The sequence below is a fragment of the Anomaloglossus baeobatrachus genome, chromosome 4, assembly GCF_048569485.1.
Source record: "Anomaloglossus baeobatrachus isolate aAnoBae1 chromosome 4, aAnoBae1.hap1, whole genome shotgun sequence".
Classification (NCBI taxonomy): domain Eukaryota; kingdom Metazoa; phylum Chordata; class Amphibia; order Anura; family Aromobatidae; genus Anomaloglossus; species Anomaloglossus baeobatrachus.
Window position 1 is genome coordinate 480,604,287 of NC_134356.1, and position 20,735 is coordinate 480,625,021.

Here is a 20,735-nt window from a genome sequence, read left to right on the forward strand (position 1 = left end):
AGGAGGATCTACAAAATATTAATTTCACTTTTATGTTGAGGACCCATACTTTTGCACCAGTCAAATTTTGTTTAAATGAGGATTGCACATTTTCTGTTAGTACAATAAACCTCATTTCAATCCAGAAATATTAGTCAGTCCATCAGTTATTAGATATATGAAACTGAAATAGCTGTTGCAAAACCCCAAATTGTTATAAAGAAAAAAGGTCAACATTAATAGGGGTGCCCAAATGTTTTCATATGACTGTATGTATTATTGTTGTGCACTTTTGTACTAATAAAAGCAACTTCTTCATAAATGTGGTATTAACTCATTATGTACCAGCACGGTAGTACCCCCTTTTTTCTATTGTCTTTTCCTATTGTGTATTGGGGTACGTGCGATTTATTCTTATAATGAGGTCCAGCGCTCTTGGTCTTTGTTTTCTCATGTTTCAGCACTACGCACCTTCTTCACGGTCCAGTTTGGAGTTCCTCACATATTTGTCATAACATTTTTGTATTTACTATACAGTCACTGGTTTAAAGCACAACTCAAGCTGTTTTTTTTTTTGTTTTATTTTGTATTTCATCACTAAAATGATATCACTAATGCATGTTCCCAGCTCCTAGTAATATACTTAACAGTCTTTGGTTCTTCATGGCGCCACTTCAGTTCTGTTCTGCAATCTTATGACCACAGCTCCTGACTAACTGGAAGTCACAGCTAACAGTCAGAAGCTCTCAATGTAAGTTTATGAAAGCCTTGTTGTGGTTCTCATAGACTTTCATTGTGAAGTGACTTCCTGTTTGCCCAGCAAACACTGGAGTAATTTGGCTAGTCACAAACAGCAGATATGACCTAAGTGGAGCAGAGAACAGTAAAAGACGGTGCATGGTAAGTATATTACAATGGGCAAAGAATGTACATTACAATTACATTTGTTCACCCAACATTAATGCTACCATTCCTGCAGTGACATACATTTTAAAAAAAACAAACAAAAAAAAAAAAAAAACAAAAAAAACTAGAGTGGTGCTTTAAAAACACCTTTTTGGCAAAATGCAAATAATTAAGAATGTAGGGAGATTTGTTCAGAACACTATAGAATTGTGAATGAATCTTCGAATGAATCACACAGCTCCAGTTTATCACCTCGGAAAACTAAAATGTATCAATGTAAAAGAAAAAATAAATAAAATACAAAATTTCAAAACATGGGAATGAAATTCATTGCATTATAAAAAAAGATTTTTCTTTTTTTTAAAAAAGATGGCACATTTATTGCTACATAAATGTTATATACATATTGTGTTTCTGTTACACTGACAGAAAAATTTTGAACTTTTGCTGCTGGTTGAAAGTTTTATCAACAATACGTTGAGTTTGACACAGGGTACAAATCTGCAATAGACCAACAATGAAAACTGTAGAACAAGATGATCAGCATTTCATCTTGGACAAATAGCTCTTACAATACTCCATAGGTACTACACGGTATGCTAGGACCCTACTATGCTCTTAAAATGCTATTGTAAATCTCTGATATTTATGAAGAGGTTATGGTAAATAACCCTACATTTTTACTACCTAATATAGTAAAATAAAGTAAGAAACTTTTTACTGAAAACTTTTTTTTTCGATTTCAAAAATCTAGAAAGAGTAATATTTAGAATTCAAGAAATTTTCTTACAAGATTATTGTATAAAAGACTAACTACAGTGAAAAATAAGCCAAATGTTTTTTTCTTTCTATTTTATGAAGAAAAGCTTCTGGGCGTACTGCAAAGTCTAATATAGCCACAAAAAAAAGGAACAAAAGAAAAAAAAAAGCATAGAAAAAAAAAAAGGCCAGGCAGTGGCACGTGATTACTCTCACATGTCAAAAGCAACAATGTTTGTTGATAAATACTGAAATAAAGAACAAGGCCACATATCTAGTCCCATGATTGGATGCAAATGTCAGCAAAAGGTAAGATCCACTAACTTCACTAACGCCTTCACTTTATAAGGGACCAGTTAAATGTATTTCTTCCATCAAAAAGAAAAAACCTGTAGATATATATTTTGTTCTGTGCAGAATCAGTTACATCTGGAAAATCTTTTGTTCAAACCAGGACCCAACTCTTCATGAGAGTTTCTTTTCTCCATGCTCATAGTGGAAGACTGATTGGGTGTGATTTCCATGTTGGCGAGGGTTCTGTATAAATGACTAGTCGGTGGGATACACCGTATACAGCTGCAGAATGTAAGTATTCTTTTATGAAGTCATTTTTTTTAAGATGGTAAATATTGCTTTTATGTTCCATAATACAATTACATTTGTTCACGCACCCAGCAATATTAAATGTACCTTATTTACTGCCTGACAAGTCTCCTTTGTATTGTAGCTTTGTGCTTAGTAGCTAATGTTTACTGTCCTATGATACTATATGGATAAAGTACCTGTTCTCCTATAGTACTCTTGCCCAATACAGTTCGCTTTACTATGAAGCCTTAAGATCTTTGTTTTTCCTTTATCAGTATAACAAGTGGTTTTCTGTAGCCGTATCAAAACAGAACGCTGTTCTTCAACCTTCAATTCATGATTCAATGAATGGAGTGTAACATGGGAGGATACCTATGACCATAACTGTTCAGATTACCAGAGACCAAAATTAACATAAGAAAAGTAAAGAAGAAAAAATAAAACAAAGCTATGCCATGGAATATCTTCCAATAAGTTGGAAAACACTATGTAAATGGCAAAAGAAAAGAAAATGACATAAAAAGCCATTTCCCTTTCTTCTTTAAGACACTAATAGGTATGCTGGGAATGCTAAAGGGTCACAGGTCGCCACTGTCTGTATTCTCTTCAAGAGAACAGTTCTAACAAATGCTGGCATCAACTGAAATCTTTATCACTTTCAGCCCAACTTTTCCCTTTTTTTTTTCCTTTTTTCTTTTTTTTTATACTTAGACCTTTACAACAGTTCCTTAACAATAAATAAAATTTGTAGATACAATGCATTCGTCAATTCAGTTTAGGCACAAGGCAGCTTCCACAAGGAGTGGAGATAGTAGGACAGTCTGATTGTGCAGGAACGACACACTGAAACAATAAGATATGTTCAGAAATGGGCTGAAATTCTAGCAGATTTCAACTTCTGATGCAGGTGGTCCGCATTTGCCTTCATCATCATATTGCATTGTGGGCATCTTGATTCAAGTCCCCCTCTTCATTCGCTCTGTCCTGTCAGATTTGTGTCGTCAATGTTAGTTGTCTGTGTCCTTGTGATGAAAAGGTCACCTTCTATATCCTATTCATAGTGTGAGTCCTGAAACAGAAAATATGAAGGTTATGTACACACTTTTGCCCGCTAAACACTGCTATAGCATTAAAAATAAGGAAACTAAATATAAGACACTACATAGACACTTGTAGATTATCAGTAATAGTATATAGAAGTTGACATTTCCAGTGCATAATCCATATTATCGTTCCAAAATCATTCACTAGAATTATAATGGTTTTAAAGATCTAATGTCATAAAGATAAACCTAACAATGCAACATTAAAAGGGTAGTCTCATGTTATTAAATTGTTAGCAGCATGAAAATAAGCAAGTATTCTTTCTGCTGTCATTCTCCTGCAATAACATAGTGTAGAGCTGGTTTCTGTGGAGCTATGCCTTCATACCCTGGCCCACAATGCAGTAATTACATTCCAGTAGAGGAATTTGCTCCTAATATCCCAGCCACCTCTCTACAGCCCATCGATTTCTAAACAGAAGTTATCTGCTTACCTCCCTCCCCCTCAGCTTTTGACAAGCTGCTGTTATCAATCTTGCAAAATCAACACCAATGTCCTTTTTCAAACGTCCTGGTTTTTTTTTTAGTAAATATAGTGATCACAGTCTAGATGTCAGAACAAACCACTGATAGTTGAATATGCTACAGCAGAATTTGTGCTGAGCTTTATACAGTACTTTTACAAAAACTACAACACAGCTATTCAGCAAACCTGTCACTTGCCAGAAAAAAAAAGTAAAGAAATTGCTCTGAGCTGCTCAAGAGACAATTTGAGAACTCCTTCATGGTCCCTTGGCATGATCCCCTATAAATGCAATCCACTGTGTATGAAACATACTGATAAGGCTAAGTTCACATTTCCGTTGTTTTGTATCAGTCACATGCGTCGCTTGACAACGGGTGACAAAGAAAAGAATTTCATTGTCGGACTCCGTTGTGTGTGGGAGGGGGCGGAGCCGAGTGGGGGGCGGAACCGAGTGGGGGCGGAGCTAGGCGCTGAGGATGTCAGTGGCATTGCTGCGGTCTGCATGGCTGGGGACAGGTGAGAGTGTGAGTGAGTGTGTGTGTGTGTGAGTGTACACATGCGGAGTGCGGGAGGGGGCGGAGCCGAGCGGGGGGGTGGAGCCAGGCGCTGAGGATGTCCGTGGCAGTGCTGCGGTCTGCATGGCTGGGGACAGGTGAGAGTGTGAGTGAGTGTTGTGAGTGTGTGTGTACATGTGCGGCGTGCGAGAAGGGGCGAGGCCGAGCGGGGAAGTGTCGGCCTCCCTGCACACGTAACCAGACTAAATATCGGGTAAAGCAAAGCACCCGATGTTTACCTTGGTTACCCGATATTTACCTTGGTTACGGGCGTACACCGCTTAGCGCTGGCTCCTTGCACCGTAACCAGGGTAAATATCGGGTAACCAAGCAAAGCTGGTGACATGTGCAGGGAGCTAGAGAGCATGCGCAGCGAAATCCGACGGATTGCACTGCTCAAAAAACGTTACATGCTGCGTTCCTCCCGCCCAGCGGTCAGTCGTTCCACGACTGATCAGTCGGGCGGAGGGTGCAATGCAGCATCATCAGTCACAATCCGCCGCTCATACAAGTCTATGGGAACAACGGAATCCGCTAAACGGATTCCGTTGTTTACCAGAGCAGCGGATTGTGACTGATACAATTTAACGGAAGTGTGAACCTAGCCTAAGACTTAATTGTTCAAAAAAAACTGACCAGCATGGGCATTATTGGAATATTAGACCCTCAATATTGGTTAGCCCCATGCAATGTGAGCATTATTTCTATCAATTTATTTAACACACTGCCTTGATAACTTCTGGAAGCATGTAGCTCAAAGTGTAAAAGTGCTGCTTTATTGCACATGCTAGATTTCCGTATATTGGTTTTAATACATTAGTAGGCTGACCTGGCTGATGTTTACATATGACCCATAGGGTTGGTATTATCAGTAAGCCCAGGATGAGTTCCCGGATGTGCAGTTGATTGTTCTGCCGATACGGCAGAAACTTTTTCTTCTTCTCTTCTCTTAAGGCAGGCTGCTTTGGGGTTTAGATTTCTTTCTGTAACAGAAAAGCAGATATATTCTCTAGGTTACCATGGTGCAATGAATTTCCAAAAAAAAAAGGATATTTTGCTTATTTTTTATATTAGTTAATGCAAAGTCCCCCAAATATGGACACCAACTCACCTCTGACTTGTTGCTCTAGATTCAGAATCACTGCTACAGCCTGGTGAAGTATTAGCAGTTTTGTCTGTGGTTTTTCACTCTTTAAATGTAGTTGACACATGCGCCCAAGTTCTTTGAATGCTTCATTGATATCTCTGACGCGCAATCGTTCCCTTGCATTATTTGCCATTCTCCTTTCCTTTTCTCTTTCCACCTTTTGTTCAGGATTTAAGTCTTCGTCATCATTAATACTGCTGTGGTAAGAAACAGTGAAACAAAAGTTCCTTGAATTTGTTGGATAGCAGCAATGCAGCACAACCGACATATAGACAGTCTGCACACGCCGATTACACGAAAACACTGCATTTTATGAAGAGCAGTTAAAAACCCATGACTTTAATCAGAAATCGATGACTACTGCTCCATTCTCTGTACTGTTAAGCTGAGTACATAATAATAATGTTCGCAGAGCAACATTACACCAGTCCAGATGGTGACTTCAGAGAATGCCAATTTAAAATTTTAATAGAATTTACAATGTATTAATTATGTTTCCTTGTAGTCAGGCAGTCTTCTTAATAACCCCATTGGGAGCACCAGCAGCTTGTGAAGGCTTTCCTCTTCACAACCTAAGCACATCTATAGTTGTTTGCATGTCCACATGGGGATTTATTGCATTCTTCTTCATCTCCCAATTTACAAAATATCTTTCCCTGCCTAGAAAGCAGCAATACGCTTTTAAAGCAACAGCGCAGGCCACCATCACAAGGAGTTAAAATAATAGAAAGTCTATGTTTCCTACCTACGCATCTTTTACTCCTCCATATATAAACTGAACCCAAGATTTCTAAATGATTCACAACTCATTGTCCTATTGTAGCTTGGCCAGCAAAGTTGAGGTTTAAAATTACCTTGTTCTACCTCTTGATGTTTTCAAATCCGATTGAGATGTTTCATCATCCGACTTCATGTCATCTGAGGAGCCAGGATCAAGTAGATTTTCGTCCTTTTCTTTACGCTCAGACTTCACTTCAATAAGGGGTGGCATAACAGGTTGGTTAGTCAATCCACCATACAATGCTGCCACAAAGCAACGTAATGCAAATGTAAAACAAATTATGAGCAGACATTTTTAATAACGTAATATATAGCAAAGCAAGAAAAATAAGGAATAAATAACGCTTTTATGGAATATATCATCACGATAAGCCACCTCCCCCTCAAAAGAAAATAAATCATGTACACCTTGCTCAGATTATTTTTTTCACATTTCATTTGCTTCCTAAATCTAAAGTTAAGCTATGTTGTACTATTTTGCTACTGCAGATTTCGTTATCTAGCCAAGTGATCTACAAAAGTGTTAGGCTAAGTGCCCCCGATCAGGACTCACTGTGTTCTGGATGCAGTGGGTCCTGACCTGCGGTGCTGAGTCTCCTCCACAGGAGGACGCAGCTGCTCGTACCCACGATCAGGGTTCAGGGCGTTCCAGTTTCTTGCTTGTGTTCTCCCTACAGAGGACGCATGCGAATCCGCAGCAAACAATTGACATGCTGTGGCTTGGAAAGCCGCATCGCAGGTCACTGTTTGCTGTGGAAAAAAACAAGCACAGTGGGCACGGGATTTCTAAAAAGCCCGTCCACTATGCTTGTAGTGTACAACAAAGCATCGTGGGCACGCACCCTTACAAATCTGTCAGAGCTTCTAAAGGATCTCAGCTCCTCTATTGCTTCTCTGTATTAGGCATAGAAGGGAGGGTGTAGTATATACATCCTCATGGGACAGTGAAAAAAGTATCTAAAGTTGTATGGAGAGCAGAGATAGCTGGCTACAGATGAGGAGGAACACACATGGATAGACAATAAGTCCAGTTGTGGAATTGTGATCATAGTAAAAGTGAACACAGCAGCACCCAAGCTATATGGAAAGCTCACATCCAGTCTACATTACTAGGAAAGACCCTTCCACTAGAGAAAAATATGCAACCTAGATCAGTCTACAACCTGTATATCTAGATGGCAGCCCCCATGCAGCGGTGGATACGGCTCCTTACGCCGTCCTATGCCTTCAGTCCACTCCACTAATGTGCAACTGAAGAGGGTCCGTTGTGGACTGAAAACATTTTTTTCATGCACATTAAATAAACTTGCATCACTTTCAAGTTCGGGAGTGCCTTGTTTAATTACATTGTACGGCTTTTGGAACCTGAAGAGCACCCTTATCTCTCTTGATATCCCTATAAGGAAGTGCCAATTCTTCTTTCTATGTTGCAACCTGTATATCTTAAGGCCCAGTCACACTAAACAACTTACCAGCAATCCCAACAACGATACAACCTGATAGGGATCGCTGGTAAGTTGCTAGGAGGTCGCTGGTGAGATGTCACACTAAGCGACGCTCCAGCGATCTCACCAGCAACCTGACCTGGCAGGGATCGCTGGAGCGTCGCTACACTGGTTGCTGGTGAGCTGTCATACAGGCAGATCTCACCAGCAACCAGTGACCAGCCCCCAGCGCCGCATGGAAGCGATGCTGCGCTTGGTAACTAAGGTAAATATCGGGTAACCAACCCGATATTTACCTTTAGTTACCAGCGCACACCGCTTAGCGCTGGCTCCCTGCACACCTAGCCACAGTACACATCGGGTTAATTACCCGATGTGTACTCTGCTACGTGTGCAGGCAGCAGGGAGCAGTCTTCTGCGGACGCTGGTAACCAGGGTAAATATCGGGTAACCAAGAAGCCCTTACCTTGGTTACCCGATATTTACCTTCGTTACCAGCGTCCGCCGCTCTCACACTGCCAGTGCCGGCTCCCTGCACTCCTAGCCACAGTACACATCGGGTTAATTACCCGATGTGTACTGTGGCTACGTGTGCAGAGAGCAGGGAGCCGGCACTGACAGCGTGAGAGCGGCGGACGCTGGTAACGAAGGTAAATATCGGGTAACCAAGGTAAGGGCTTCTTGGTTACACGATGTTTACCATGGTTACCAGCGTCCGCAGAAGTCGGCTCCCTGCTCACTGCACATTTAGTTGTTGCTCTGTCGCTGTCACACACAGCGATCTGTGCTTCACAGCGGGAGAGCAACAACTAAAAAATGGTCCAGGACATTTAGCAACAACCAACGACCTCACAGCAGGGGCCAGGTTGTTGCTGGATGTCACACACAGCAACATCGCTAGCAACGTCACAAAAGTTGTTCCTTAGCAGCGATGTTGCTAGCGATGTTGCTTAGTGTGACGTGGCCTTTAGACTCTGAAATTAATGAAGATTGCAGGCAAACATGTTATTAACTAAAGGTAACCACTGACAGATCATTAGGAATTATTTTCCCATATCAAACTGTCCATAGCTTTCAAAATGTAAGTTTAACATAAATAGTAGCATGTATGTATAATTCATTAATGTAAGGCATTAATATGGTGTTCTCTAAATCAAAGATTATAGTCTACTGTACTAAATGGAAAAACTCATGTATTTTTGTGGAGTTGTAGTCATGCTTCAGTACTGCACCATTATCATTCTGTTTCTTAAAGGGATTGTCCACTTTCAGTAAAACATACTCTAAAACGCTCTAAAATGTCTAAAGTATCAAAAACAGCAAAGCACTCTCCCTCACAGCTTACAACCGTTACTCCAGGCTCTGCATTTTAGCTCCAACGGTGACGTCATGTCAATATCATTCATCACTGCTGTAGCCAATCTTGCATCTCATGAAGTCTACCTCAACAGTGATGAGCGCCATCAATGAGACATTACCACTGCAGCCAAAATAATGAAAGGGAGGGAGTTGTCACTGGACCCAGTTAAGGCGAGTACTTGCTATGTTTTATATCTTAGGCATATCACAACATTTGGGGTCCAGTTCTTTGAAAATCGATAACTCCTTTAAGAAACAGAATGGTAAGGCTATGTGCCCGTGTTGCAGAAATTTCTGCATCATTTCCTTATCTCTTGGCAGGAAAAATGCACAGGCAAAACCGTGCATTTTTAGATATGTTTTCGATGTGTTTTTTTATTTTTTAATTTAAAGTCAATTCGTGAAAAACACAGCCAAAATGCAGAAAGAATTGACATGCTGTAGATTATTTTCTGTACCAAGTCTGCTAGGAGAAAATCCTAAACATGTACATTACACTTCAGGATTATCATAGACTTTGCTGGCATCAGGATTTGCTTATAGTTCAGTTTTGTGACAAATCTGCAAGCAAAAACACATTAAAAAAAACTGTGGCAAAAACGTGTGCACATAGCCTAAAAGGTGCATCACATCAGCATTACTACAAACCCACTTGATAACGTCTAAAGGACAACCCCTTCAACCTTATGCTTTACTATATAGAATGCATTATAACACCTAATTAGATAATGTGACTTATTTAACTTTGTTTAATTTACTCCCCAGTTTTGAGACTAAAGGGGGCTTTACACACAACGACATCGCTAGTGATGTCACTGGTGAAAGCACCCGCCCCCGTCGGTTGTGCGTCACTGGCAAATCGCTGCCCGTTGCGCACAACATCGCTAGGACCCGTCACACGGACTTACCTGCCTAGCGACGTCGCTGTGGCCGGCCAACCACCTCCTTTCTAAGGGGGGCGGTTCGTTCGGCGTCACTAAGCGGCCGCCCAATAGAAGCGGAGGGGCGGAGATGAGCGGGCGGAATATCCTGCCCACCTCCTTCCTTCCTCATTGTGGGTGGCCGCAGGTACGGTGTTGTTCCTCGTTCCTGCGGTGTCACACATAGCGATGTGTGCTGCCGAAGAAACGACGAACAATCTGCGTCCTCAACAACTAACGATTTTTTTAAAATGAACGACATGTCAACGATGGGCGATTTGGTGAGTATTTTCCATCGTTAATGGCCGCTCGGTGTCATACGCAATGACGTCACTAACGATGCCGGATGTGCGTCACAGAATCTGTGACCCCGGCGATATATCTTTAGATACGTCATTGTGTGTAATGGGGCCTTAAGACCCGCTATCTCCTGAGACTAAAGCTGGTGTCACACTAAACGACAGCGACAACGACGTCGCTGTTACGTCACCATTTTCGGTGACGTAACAGCGACCTTGTAAGTCGCTGTTATGATCGCTGCTTAGCTGTCAAACACAGCAGAAGCAGCGATCATAAGGTCGCTGTGCTACATGTTCAGAGAGCAGGGAGCCGCGCTTAGCGCTGGCTCCTTGCTCTCCTGCAGCACACATCGGGTTAATTAACCCGATGTGTGCTGCAGCTACATGTCACAGTTCAGAGAGCAGGGAGCCGCGCTTAGCGCTGGCTCCTTGCTCTCCTGCAGCACACATCGGGTTAATTAACCCGATGTGTGCTGCAGCTACATGTCACAGTTCAGAGAGCAGGGAGCCGCGCTTAGCGCTGGCTCCTTGCTCTCCTGCAGCACACATCGGGTTAATTAACCCGATGTGTGCTGCAGCTACATGTCAGTGCAGAGAGCAGGGAGCCGCGCGCACTGCTTAGCGCTGGCTCCTTGCTCTCCTTGCTACAGTATGCATCGGGTTAATTACCCGATGCATACTGCAGCCACATGTCACAGTGCAGGAGCCGGCGCTGGCAGCAAGAGCGGAGGCTGGTAACCAGCGTAAACATCGGGTAACCAGGGAAAGGTCTTCCCTTGGTTACCCGATGTTTACGCTGGTTACAGCTTACCGCAGCTGCCAGTGCCGGCTCCTGATCGCTTCATTTCGTCGCTCTCTCGCTGTCACACACAGCGATGTGTGTGTCACAGCGGGAGAGTGACGACCAAAAAATGAAGCTGGACATTCAGCAACGACCGGCGACCTCACAGCAGGGGCCAGGTCGTTGCTGGATGTCACACACAGCGACAGCGACGGGACGTCGCTGCAACGTCACAGAAAATGGTGACGTAGCAGCGACGTCGTTGTCGTCGTCGTTATGTGTGACACCAGCTTAAAGCCCTTCCATAATTATGAATAGATAATAAAATGCTAGTCATTCAAAAAGGTTGCCAAAACACCGGTGTTAGAATTATCTAAAAGGATTCACAATAAAAGGGCATATAAAATATGAACAAACAAAAAGCACCATCAGAAAAAGAAAGATCAGATAATATAAACAATGGTGACTTCCATATCAGATCTTCATGTGAAGCAGACAGTTGCTTTGCTCATTTCATACAAATTATTTTTTGTTTATATGTTTTTTTTTTTGAGTGGCAAACCACTTAACATCAGTGTTAAAGGAGCACTAAGCTGTTCATATACCAAAGGATAAGACGCGGTATGTATGTTACCTCTGTAATTGTCTTGGTGTTTGTGGTTTATTTCTGTGCTTGAAGTGGAGACGGTGCTGGACAGAGCGGCGTGGTCATTGTTGAGACTCACCGACTCTTCTCTCTGATTTCCCAACTAGAGAAAAAAAACATACAATTGTAATAATTCAGTGGTAACAACACGGCAGGAGAGCAGGTCTCATTGTGCCTGAAAAATTATACATGATTTGGCTGGAAACAAATTGATCTAATGAAATGAATAACTTTGGTTTGCTACTGTACACAAATCCTCCATCTGTGCCTTTCAGCACGCACAATACAGACGTTGGTGCTACACATGCGAGCTCATCACCACTAAATGCACGCAGAATCAGGCGTATTCACATCAGTGCTGGGAACAGTTACACTCATCACTTCACGATTTAAAGAATTCATTTCAGAGTTTCTTTTTTTAATTAATAATTCAACTAATTTAAAACGGTAAAGAAAAAATTAAGTATTCATTTACATGCATGTATGATGGACATGTTGAGATAAACCATTTATAATATTTACTAGGATACTATAGGAGAATAAAAAGTTTATACCCCATGCCAATATGTGGTCCTGACATTCAGTGAACTCTGGACAAATTTTTAGAACAAGCCAGACGTATCAAGTTGTTGGCTACAAGATAAGAAGCTGAATATAATTTACAAACAATTTAAGTAGGGTTATAATCCTCGAATTAAAGACATTGATCATGGTATATTACGGCTCATGGAAAGTTTAATGGCCTCTCCGTCATCAGAGAAATAAGTTATCAGATAACATGTGTTTGCTGACTAAATTGAAACACAAGCTTTCTTTCTCTTTACCACTCAGATTTTATGCGTTTCTCCTAATGGTTTGCTCAGGTAAGTGTATGTTTTGTCCATATGCAAAACCCTCCCCTAAAAAAACGGAGAATTTTGGAGTACGGACAAAACATAAACCAAAGAAAGGGAATGGGGGACTTCAGGTAAAAAAAAAAAAAAAAAAAATCACAGAATGCACTACTCCAAACCATTTCAGAACAGACTCACACACTAACCTTAAAAAATTAACTGTAAATAGTACATCATGTGGCTTAATTTTTTACTAATGCAATTGGTAATATATTAACTTATATATTATACACACATTATAAATATTATTATATATATATACACACACACACACACACACACGTGCATACATATATGGCATATGAATGAGATATGGTTAAAAAAGAAAAAGGTTTTAAATGCTTGTGTTTTTTATGTTGTAACATTTTAGATGTGCATGTTTTTAGTACTAATTGAAAACAAAAAAATACCGTGTATGTAGATTTAATTTTTTTTTTTACCTAGATTTCAAATATTTCGTCACCTTGCCCAACTCTTACAGATTTGTGCAATTTAATGTTTGAGACATCTTCTTAATAAACACACTGACATGGATACTATGCCTATGTCATCAACGATTGGATGTCAGCTATGTTTCAATTTCATTTTTCCCCAAAAATAAGCCCTAGCAGGATTTTTCGGCCTTACTGCTTAAAATAGAAGCCCTACTGAAAAAAGTAAACCCTAGTTGTGGATGTTCATACTAATAGTATCCTAAAATAGGGTTTGGGCATCCTTTTCAGGATTTGTAACTTTTATTGGTGTACATTGCCCCATTGTGTTGCTGTAAGCTCCAAAGTTTATAGCCACAAGCCGGCTACTTAATGGAATCAATATTCACTACTCTTCCTGTCCATAATCGTGCCCACCCCTCTGCCGGCGTCCCTGATTGGAACTTGTGTTTATTAAAAAAATGAATATTCACCCCCTTCCCCAAACCATAATCCCGCCATCAGTGATTGGAATGTCTGTTAATGAAAAAATGACTATTCATCCCCTTCCTCGCCCACCCCTCTGTGCTGGGTGTTAGTGTTTCACTCAGTTGGTCGTATTACTGCCCGAGGATTGCAGCCTAATGCCTGCATTGGCAAGCGGTTCTCCTCACCTGAGCATAGAAAATACACATCGACACGTTGGGATCAGAAGACCCACTGGAGAGTGCAAGCATTGAACTCTGATCCTAGAGCAGTAACAAGACAATCTGAGTAAATCACTGACGCTGCACAGAGGGGTGGGCGGGGAAGCGGTGAATATTCATTTTTTCATAAACACAATTTACAATTACTGAGATGAGTGGAATTGGGGGCGGGGAGGGGTGTATATTCATTTTTCATTAACATGCAACACAATCACTGCCATGAATAAAAATTTAAGACATCCCCTGAAAATAATCCCTAGTGCATCTTTTGGAGCCAAAACTAATACAAGATAGACACTGATTTATTTTCAGGAAAACATGGCACCCTTGAAATTGTTCCAGAAACCTAAGTATTTCTCTCAAAAAATTATACTTGTTTTGTTATACACATTTATTTCCTTCATGTATATTGGAACAAAAAAAAAAAAAATACAGAGCGGGGGAAAGAGGAATTGGATATAATCTCACACAAAGCTCCAAACATTGCCAGGACAAAATTGCTAGCACCCGCAACTTAATATTTGGTTACACATCCTTTGGAATACATAAATACAATCAATCGCCTCCTGTAACCATTATCAAGCTTCTTACACCTCTCAACTGGAAATTTGGACCACTCTTCGTTGCAAACTGCTCCACGTCGCTCATATTTGAAGGGTGCATTCTCCCAACAGGAACTTTAAGATCTCTATACAGGTGTTCATTGGGATTAAGATCCGGACTCACTGATGGCCACTTCAGAACTCTACAGAGCTTTGTTTGCATTCATTTCTGTGTACTTCTTGATGCATGTTTGGGTTCATTGTCCTGATGGAAGACCCATGATCTAGGACTCATACCCAGCTTCCTGACACTGGGCACTACACTGCAATGCCAAAATCCTTTGGTAATTTTCAGATTTCAGGATGCTTTGCACACAGTTAAGGCATCCAGTGACAGAGGCAGCTAGACAACCTCAAAACATCTTTGAACTGCTACCATATTTGACTAAGTATTTTGTTCTTTTCATGCTAGACTTCATTACGTTTTTGGTAAACAGTAGAATGATGTGTGTTACAAGAAAAGCTCTATCATGGTCTCATCCACAAGACGCTTTCCCAGAAGGATTTTGGCTTACTCGCATACATTTTGGGAACTGCAGTCTAGCTTTTGTAGGTCTCTGTGTCAGCAGCGGGGTCCCTCCTGGGTCTCCTGCTATAGGTTTTCAAGTTCATTCAAATATTGACGAATAGTTCTCGCTGATGCACACTGAGCCTTGTAAGACAGCTTGAGTTTCTTTGGAAGTTGATTGGGGGCTGCTTATCCACCATCCGGACTATCCTGCGTTGCAACTTTCATCAATTTTACTCTGCCACTCATAACTAGGGAGATAAGCTACAGTGCCATGGGTAGTAAAGTTCTTCATTATGTTGTGCACTGTGGACAAATGAACATCAAGATCTCTTGATATAGACTTGTAACTTTGATATTTTTGAACAATTTTGGTTCTCAAGTCCTTAGACAATTTTCTTCTCTTCTTTCTGAGCTTTGTGTGACAAACAGACACTCAATACAAAGACTGAGTCAACGCCTCTCCTTTTTATCTGGTTTTAGGTGTGATTTTCATATTGCCCACACCTGTTACTTGCCACAGGTGAGCTTGAACAAGCATCACATGCTTGAAATAAGTTATTTACCTACAATTTTGGAAAGGTGGCACCAATTTTGTCCTGCCCACTTTTGGAGGTTTGGGTGAAATTCTGTCCAATTGCCTTTTTTTCCCCCCTGGCTTTTTTCTTGCACTGTTCCAATACACACATGGGAAATAAACATGCATCACAAAACATATTGAATTACAATAATTTTCTGGGAGAAATACTTCTTTTTCTGGAACAATTTCAAGGGTGGCAGCACTTATTGTGTATATGTGTGTGTATATATATATATATATATATATATATATATATATATATATATATATATATATATATATATATATATATATATATATATATATATATATATATATATATATATAATATATATAGTCTTGGCCAAAAGTATATATAAATAAACACACACATACACAAATGCTATACATATACACAAATACATGATTATATGGAAGCATTTTTAATCTATTAATATCGGAATGAACCAAATCTGTTCTAACATTCATTACCAGAAGAGAGAATACAGATGTTTAGGTTGTTTCCAAGCAAAACATTAAACATCCAGATTTCGAAGTATCCTTTCCAATGCGTTCCATTTTCCAGGTCTTTTTATTTATTGAGATGGTTAACAACCTTCCCATTACGTCACTTTACTCAAGGAGCCTGCAACTCAAGCTTAATCAAATTAGCATGACTTCCTTTTTGTCCATCTGTAACTAGATTCCACTTGCAAATGTTTCTTGCATGTTTCCCTGAAGAATGTAACTTTCGCAGCCAGTGTTGTCCTTTTTAACTTGCGCTAAGCCTCTGCTTTGTTCTGTTCTTTCAACGCCTCTAGTGTCAATCTCACTTGCAGGGCTTCACAATACCCAAAGGGTTAAAGCCATTAAGATGGCAATGTCCACACACAACAGGTGTACAAACAGCCCTTTGTCTGGGCAGAGTGGCCATCTCAGCACAGCCTGATAGGATGGCGTTTTAATTGTCCCGCACATTAGCATACAGCTGACAGTCTGCCCTGTGACTAGAGAAGACTGTTGCTCAGGCCCACTTGTATACATTTCAGTGATTAGAGACCTCGCTCCCCAATAAAACGAGACTACAACAAACAGAGCTGCTCTGGCCTTTGAACTGCTCATAGATTCTGCTGTAATTTTCATGCACAGCCAACCAGCAACAGCTCTCATAAGAGAACCGCATACAATGTGCCCTTGTCTCGGCAGCTCCACCACATGGAGTGGGCACAAACCATAGAAGTGCTGGGTGTTACAATAGGGCCCATTTCTGTGGGGCAGTCCCTGATCACACAAACCTGCAGTGTAAAAAGTACAATAAGTGTGAAAGAACTGAAACTAAAGCCCCCGTCACATTTAACAACTTACCAGTGATTCCGACAACGATACGACCTGATAAGGATCGCTGGTAAGTCGCTATGTGGTCGCTGGTGAGATGTCAAACAGTCAGATCTTCCCATTGACGCAGCACCGATACAGCGACCGTAGCTACCTGTATAATGACCTCGGTGGTACGTGTGAGCTCTGAGTCGTCAACGAGGTCGTTGTTATGCCGTCAAACACACATGCATCCTGCCCTGCAGGACCTCGACGATCAAAAAATGATCCAGGCCATTCCGACAAGACCAGCGATCTCACAGCAGGTACCTGGTCGCTGCTATGTGTCAAAAGTAGCGAGATCGCTGGCGAGGTTGTTGTTGCGTCACAGAGTCTGTGACTCAGCAGCGATCTCGCTATGTGTGAAGGTACCTTAATGCAAGTCACTATTATCACACATCGTTACAGGCAGATGAAACTTAAATGGTTTACAATGGAAAACTAATCTAAGGAGTGAATAATTTGAAGGACTTTCCAAGAATAGTCCATATTAATGTGCCCAAGTCCAGGGGTTACTTCTTTGCGCTTTTATAGTCCCTTCTTCAGTGCCTGCAAGACAATCATTATCAAAAAATGTCACAGTCCCCAGCTCCTGTTTACGCCATCTATCAGCTGTACGTGGCTCGCGTTAGCTCTCCTCTATTTGGGAATCTAAATGTGTTCACTTCAAAAAGGGACATAGTAATACACACACCGGCCCTAAAAGGGAACGTGTCATCAAACGAAGGCCCGCTGTTAAAAATAGAAATTTGTTAAATAGATTTATTTCTTTATGTGATAATTATAGTATGGAAACAATATATGTATAAAAAAACTGAAAACTTTTAGTTCTCACATTAACCACTAACCCTAACATCAGACTCACACTTCCTGTCCTGTGCTCTAGAGAAGACTTTTCAGCAATCATTATCATCACAGCCAGGATCACAGTAACAGGTAATTTCTCTATTTACAAACGTTAACAAAAGATCCACCATTCACAATAGGTGATGGTCAGTTTACCCATCCCCATTGTCCAGAATAGAACATGTCTTATTTACACTCTCCACCACTCGGTAGGGTCGGAGTCACAGTGCTATGTCCATATGGCTGCTGAAAAGAACAGGAAGTATAAGTCTAATATTAGACCTAGATGCCAGAGGGAAAACCGCAACAATTCTGTTTTGTTTTAAGTTTCTTTTAATTTAACCCCTTCCCATAAATAGATGTAATCTGTGCTTCCAGAATGCAGGTAATTTCCCAGAATCTGCCAGTAATGTCTAATGGATGGCACAGGCATGCCATGCGCAGCAGGAGCCGGTTGTTCTATACCGTCACACGCCTGCTGCATATACAGAGACCAGAAATAGTGCTGATCTCAGCACATTAAAATTTCAGAAGTGAGAAGTTTGACAAAAGTAGATATGGCTCCCTATGTCCATCCATCGACAACCCTGCAGCGTGATCACAAGGTGTCGACAGGCTGCTTTGGCAACCAGAGGCCTGAGAATGGCCTCCATGTGTGCCATATTTTTTAGCCTAAAAGGCACAACCCCTGGCAAGATCTGACTGGCCATCAAACACAGATTGGTTAGATAATGCCCTGTGCAACAGTCTGCACAGTGTATTATCAATGCAATCAAGAGATCATATGTTAGAGTCCCCATGTGGCACCAGTAAAAACTGTAAAACGTAAAAGTACAATGTTTTTAGTTAGTACAAAGAATGTAAAATTAAAAAAAAAATCAGTTTTAATAATTACAAATTGGTTTATCTGTTAAACAGCACATTTTTGGTATTCCTGTGTTCATAATGACCCAATACCAGGAAACTATATCACTTGGCCAGCTGCACTCTACAACTCCAGGCCCATCAGAGACCGCAGCCGCAGAGAGACGGCAATGTGACATCACTAGCCCACGAGCAATGCCAGCATGCTCTGCAGCAGGGGGCCTCTGACAGCCTTACAACTGTAGTAAGTGCAGGGCAGGGAACCAGTCCGCTAAGAGAAGGTGGAAGAAGGCACTGTGTAAGAGCGGGTGCAGCCAGATTTTATATGCTTTGTTTTAGTAGTGTGAGAAGAACTGGCGCAGATCAAGCAGCACAATGGGGTCCATGGCCACATAGGTGGACATTATTAAAGGGGATCTGTCAGCAGGTATTTGCAATATACTCTGAAATTAGCATAACATAGGGCAAGAAATCCTGATTCCAGGGATGTATCACTTACATACTGGGCTGGTGGGTGTACTTTTCATAGAATACTTACTTGTTTTGTCTGATGCAGATGTAGCAGAGCTAAGAGTTGATCTGTGTATAACCCTCAAGACCCTGACTGTCAGCTTGCAGTGTACAGTGTGAATGGTCAGAAAGCTGATCAGTGATGCGAGTGGGGTTACACTGATTAGCTGGACTCCAGTGTGTGTGTGAGATCTAGTCAGGCAGTGTTAATCTCCTTCTGGTAAAATACTCATTGTTTTAAAACTACAATGCAGCCTAATAAGTGACATCTCTGGAATCCGGCTCTCTTGCCCTATATTCTGCCGTTTCCAGATTACTCATAAACCTGCTGATTATCTTTAATGTATGGGGCCACAATTACACCATTTTACCTCCCATACATTAATAATATGCCCCAATGTTGCCCTCATAAATTAACAAATGGGGTGCCACATATGGGAACATTATTAATGTATGCGATGTCACATAGGGGGACTTTATTAATGTATGGAAGACCACATAAAGGGAAATTTTACTGTAAGGGGCAACATTGGGGGACATTATGAGATTAATATTTAAAAAATAAAAAACTTTTAAAAATAGGTAATTTTGTGATGACACATACCCATCAAAGGGCATTGGAGAAACAGAACCGTACAATAGTTTTTATAATTCGATGTGATTATCATGTGTAATTAAAAAACATTGAGCACATTTCATAAAGCAAAAAAAAAAAAAGCCTTTATTATTGGTGTACTATATGTCTCCCATTTCCCAGATACAGTTTTTTCTGAGGCCTTTTTCTCCGGTTCTGCTAGAATTCAGAATAGTGCACACAAGTTGCAAACATTCTGTTGGCTCAATAAATGCAGAGCTCCAAACCACCTCTGGCACTAACAGCAGCACAAGACTGCGCGCCGGGAGCTTCATGGCATGGGTTCTTACAGCCGAGCAGCCTGCATTCAAGCATTATATCACCAAGCACTATGCCAAGTGTTGGATGGAGAGGTGAAAAGCATGCCCACAACTGGACTCCGTAGCAGTAGAAACATGTTCTGAGAAGTGATGCATCACACTCCTTTACCTGGCAGTCTGATGGACGAGTCTTGGTTTGGCAAATGCCAAGAGAGTGACACTTGCCTGGCATTGTCCAACTGTAAAGTTTGATGGTGGAGGGATAATGCAGTTTGGATGTTCTGAGGGGTCACCCTAGTCACTTCAATTCTAGTAAAAGGAACTCTTAGTACTTCAGCATGGCAAGATAGTTTGGAAAATTTGCTGCCAACTTTGTGGGCACAGTTTGTGGCAAGCAGTTTTCAGCCTGAATGAGCCTCAATGCACAAAGAAAGCTCCATAAAGGCATGGCTGGGCGAAATTGGTTTGGAAGAACGTAACTAGTCACAAAAAGTGAATACCTCAGCCCGAACAAACACCTTGGGAATGAGCTAGGATAGAGATTGGGAACTAGTCCCTCTCCTCCAACATCAAAAAGTGATGACCTCAGCCCCAACAAACACCTTGGGAATGAGCTAGGATAGAGATTGGGAACTAGTCCCTTTTATCCAAAATCAGCGTCTGAGCTCAAAAACTTCTTGTTTGGATAAATAGAAAAAAATGCCCGCAGCAACACATCAAAATCTTATTGAAAGCCTTCTCAGAAAAGTGGAGGATGCTAGAACTGTAAAGGGGTGACCATTTATTGCCAAAGTATTTACAACGGCAGGTCACAAAATCTGTAGATGTAATGATGTATA

The 20,735-nt window shown here is 41.0% G+C and overlaps 1 protein-coding gene across 9 annotated transcripts in view; it reads right to left on the reverse strand.

Annotated features, from left to right (window-relative positions):
• Nucleotides 1–209: 209 nt before the first annotated feature.
• The window catches only part of TCF12 (transcription factor 12), a 296,535-nt gene continuing 276,009 nt past the window's right edge, over nucleotides 210–20,735 (reverse strand). For 5 of the 9 annotated variants that reach the window (XM_075345740.1, XM_075345737.1, XM_075345736.1 and 2 more), the window contains 5 exons: nucleotides 11,718–11,832; nucleotides 6,354–6,522; nucleotides 5,464–5,696; nucleotides 5,182–5,335; nucleotides 210–3,298 (listed from right to left, as the gene is read on the reverse strand). In XM_075345740.1, the coding sequence (XP_075201855.1) occupies nucleotides 5,193–5,335; nucleotides 5,464–5,696; nucleotides 6,354–6,522; nucleotides 11,718–11,832 (660 nt within the window). In that variant the 3' untranslated portion in view covers nucleotides 210–3,298; nucleotides 5,182–5,192. The remainder of the gene's footprint in view (nucleotides 3,299–5,181; nucleotides 5,336–5,463; nucleotides 5,697–6,353; nucleotides 6,523–11,717; nucleotides 11,833–20,735) is intronic. The other 4 variants (XM_075345742.1, XM_075345744.1, XM_075345743.1 and 1 more) reach the window with 2 other exon arrangements.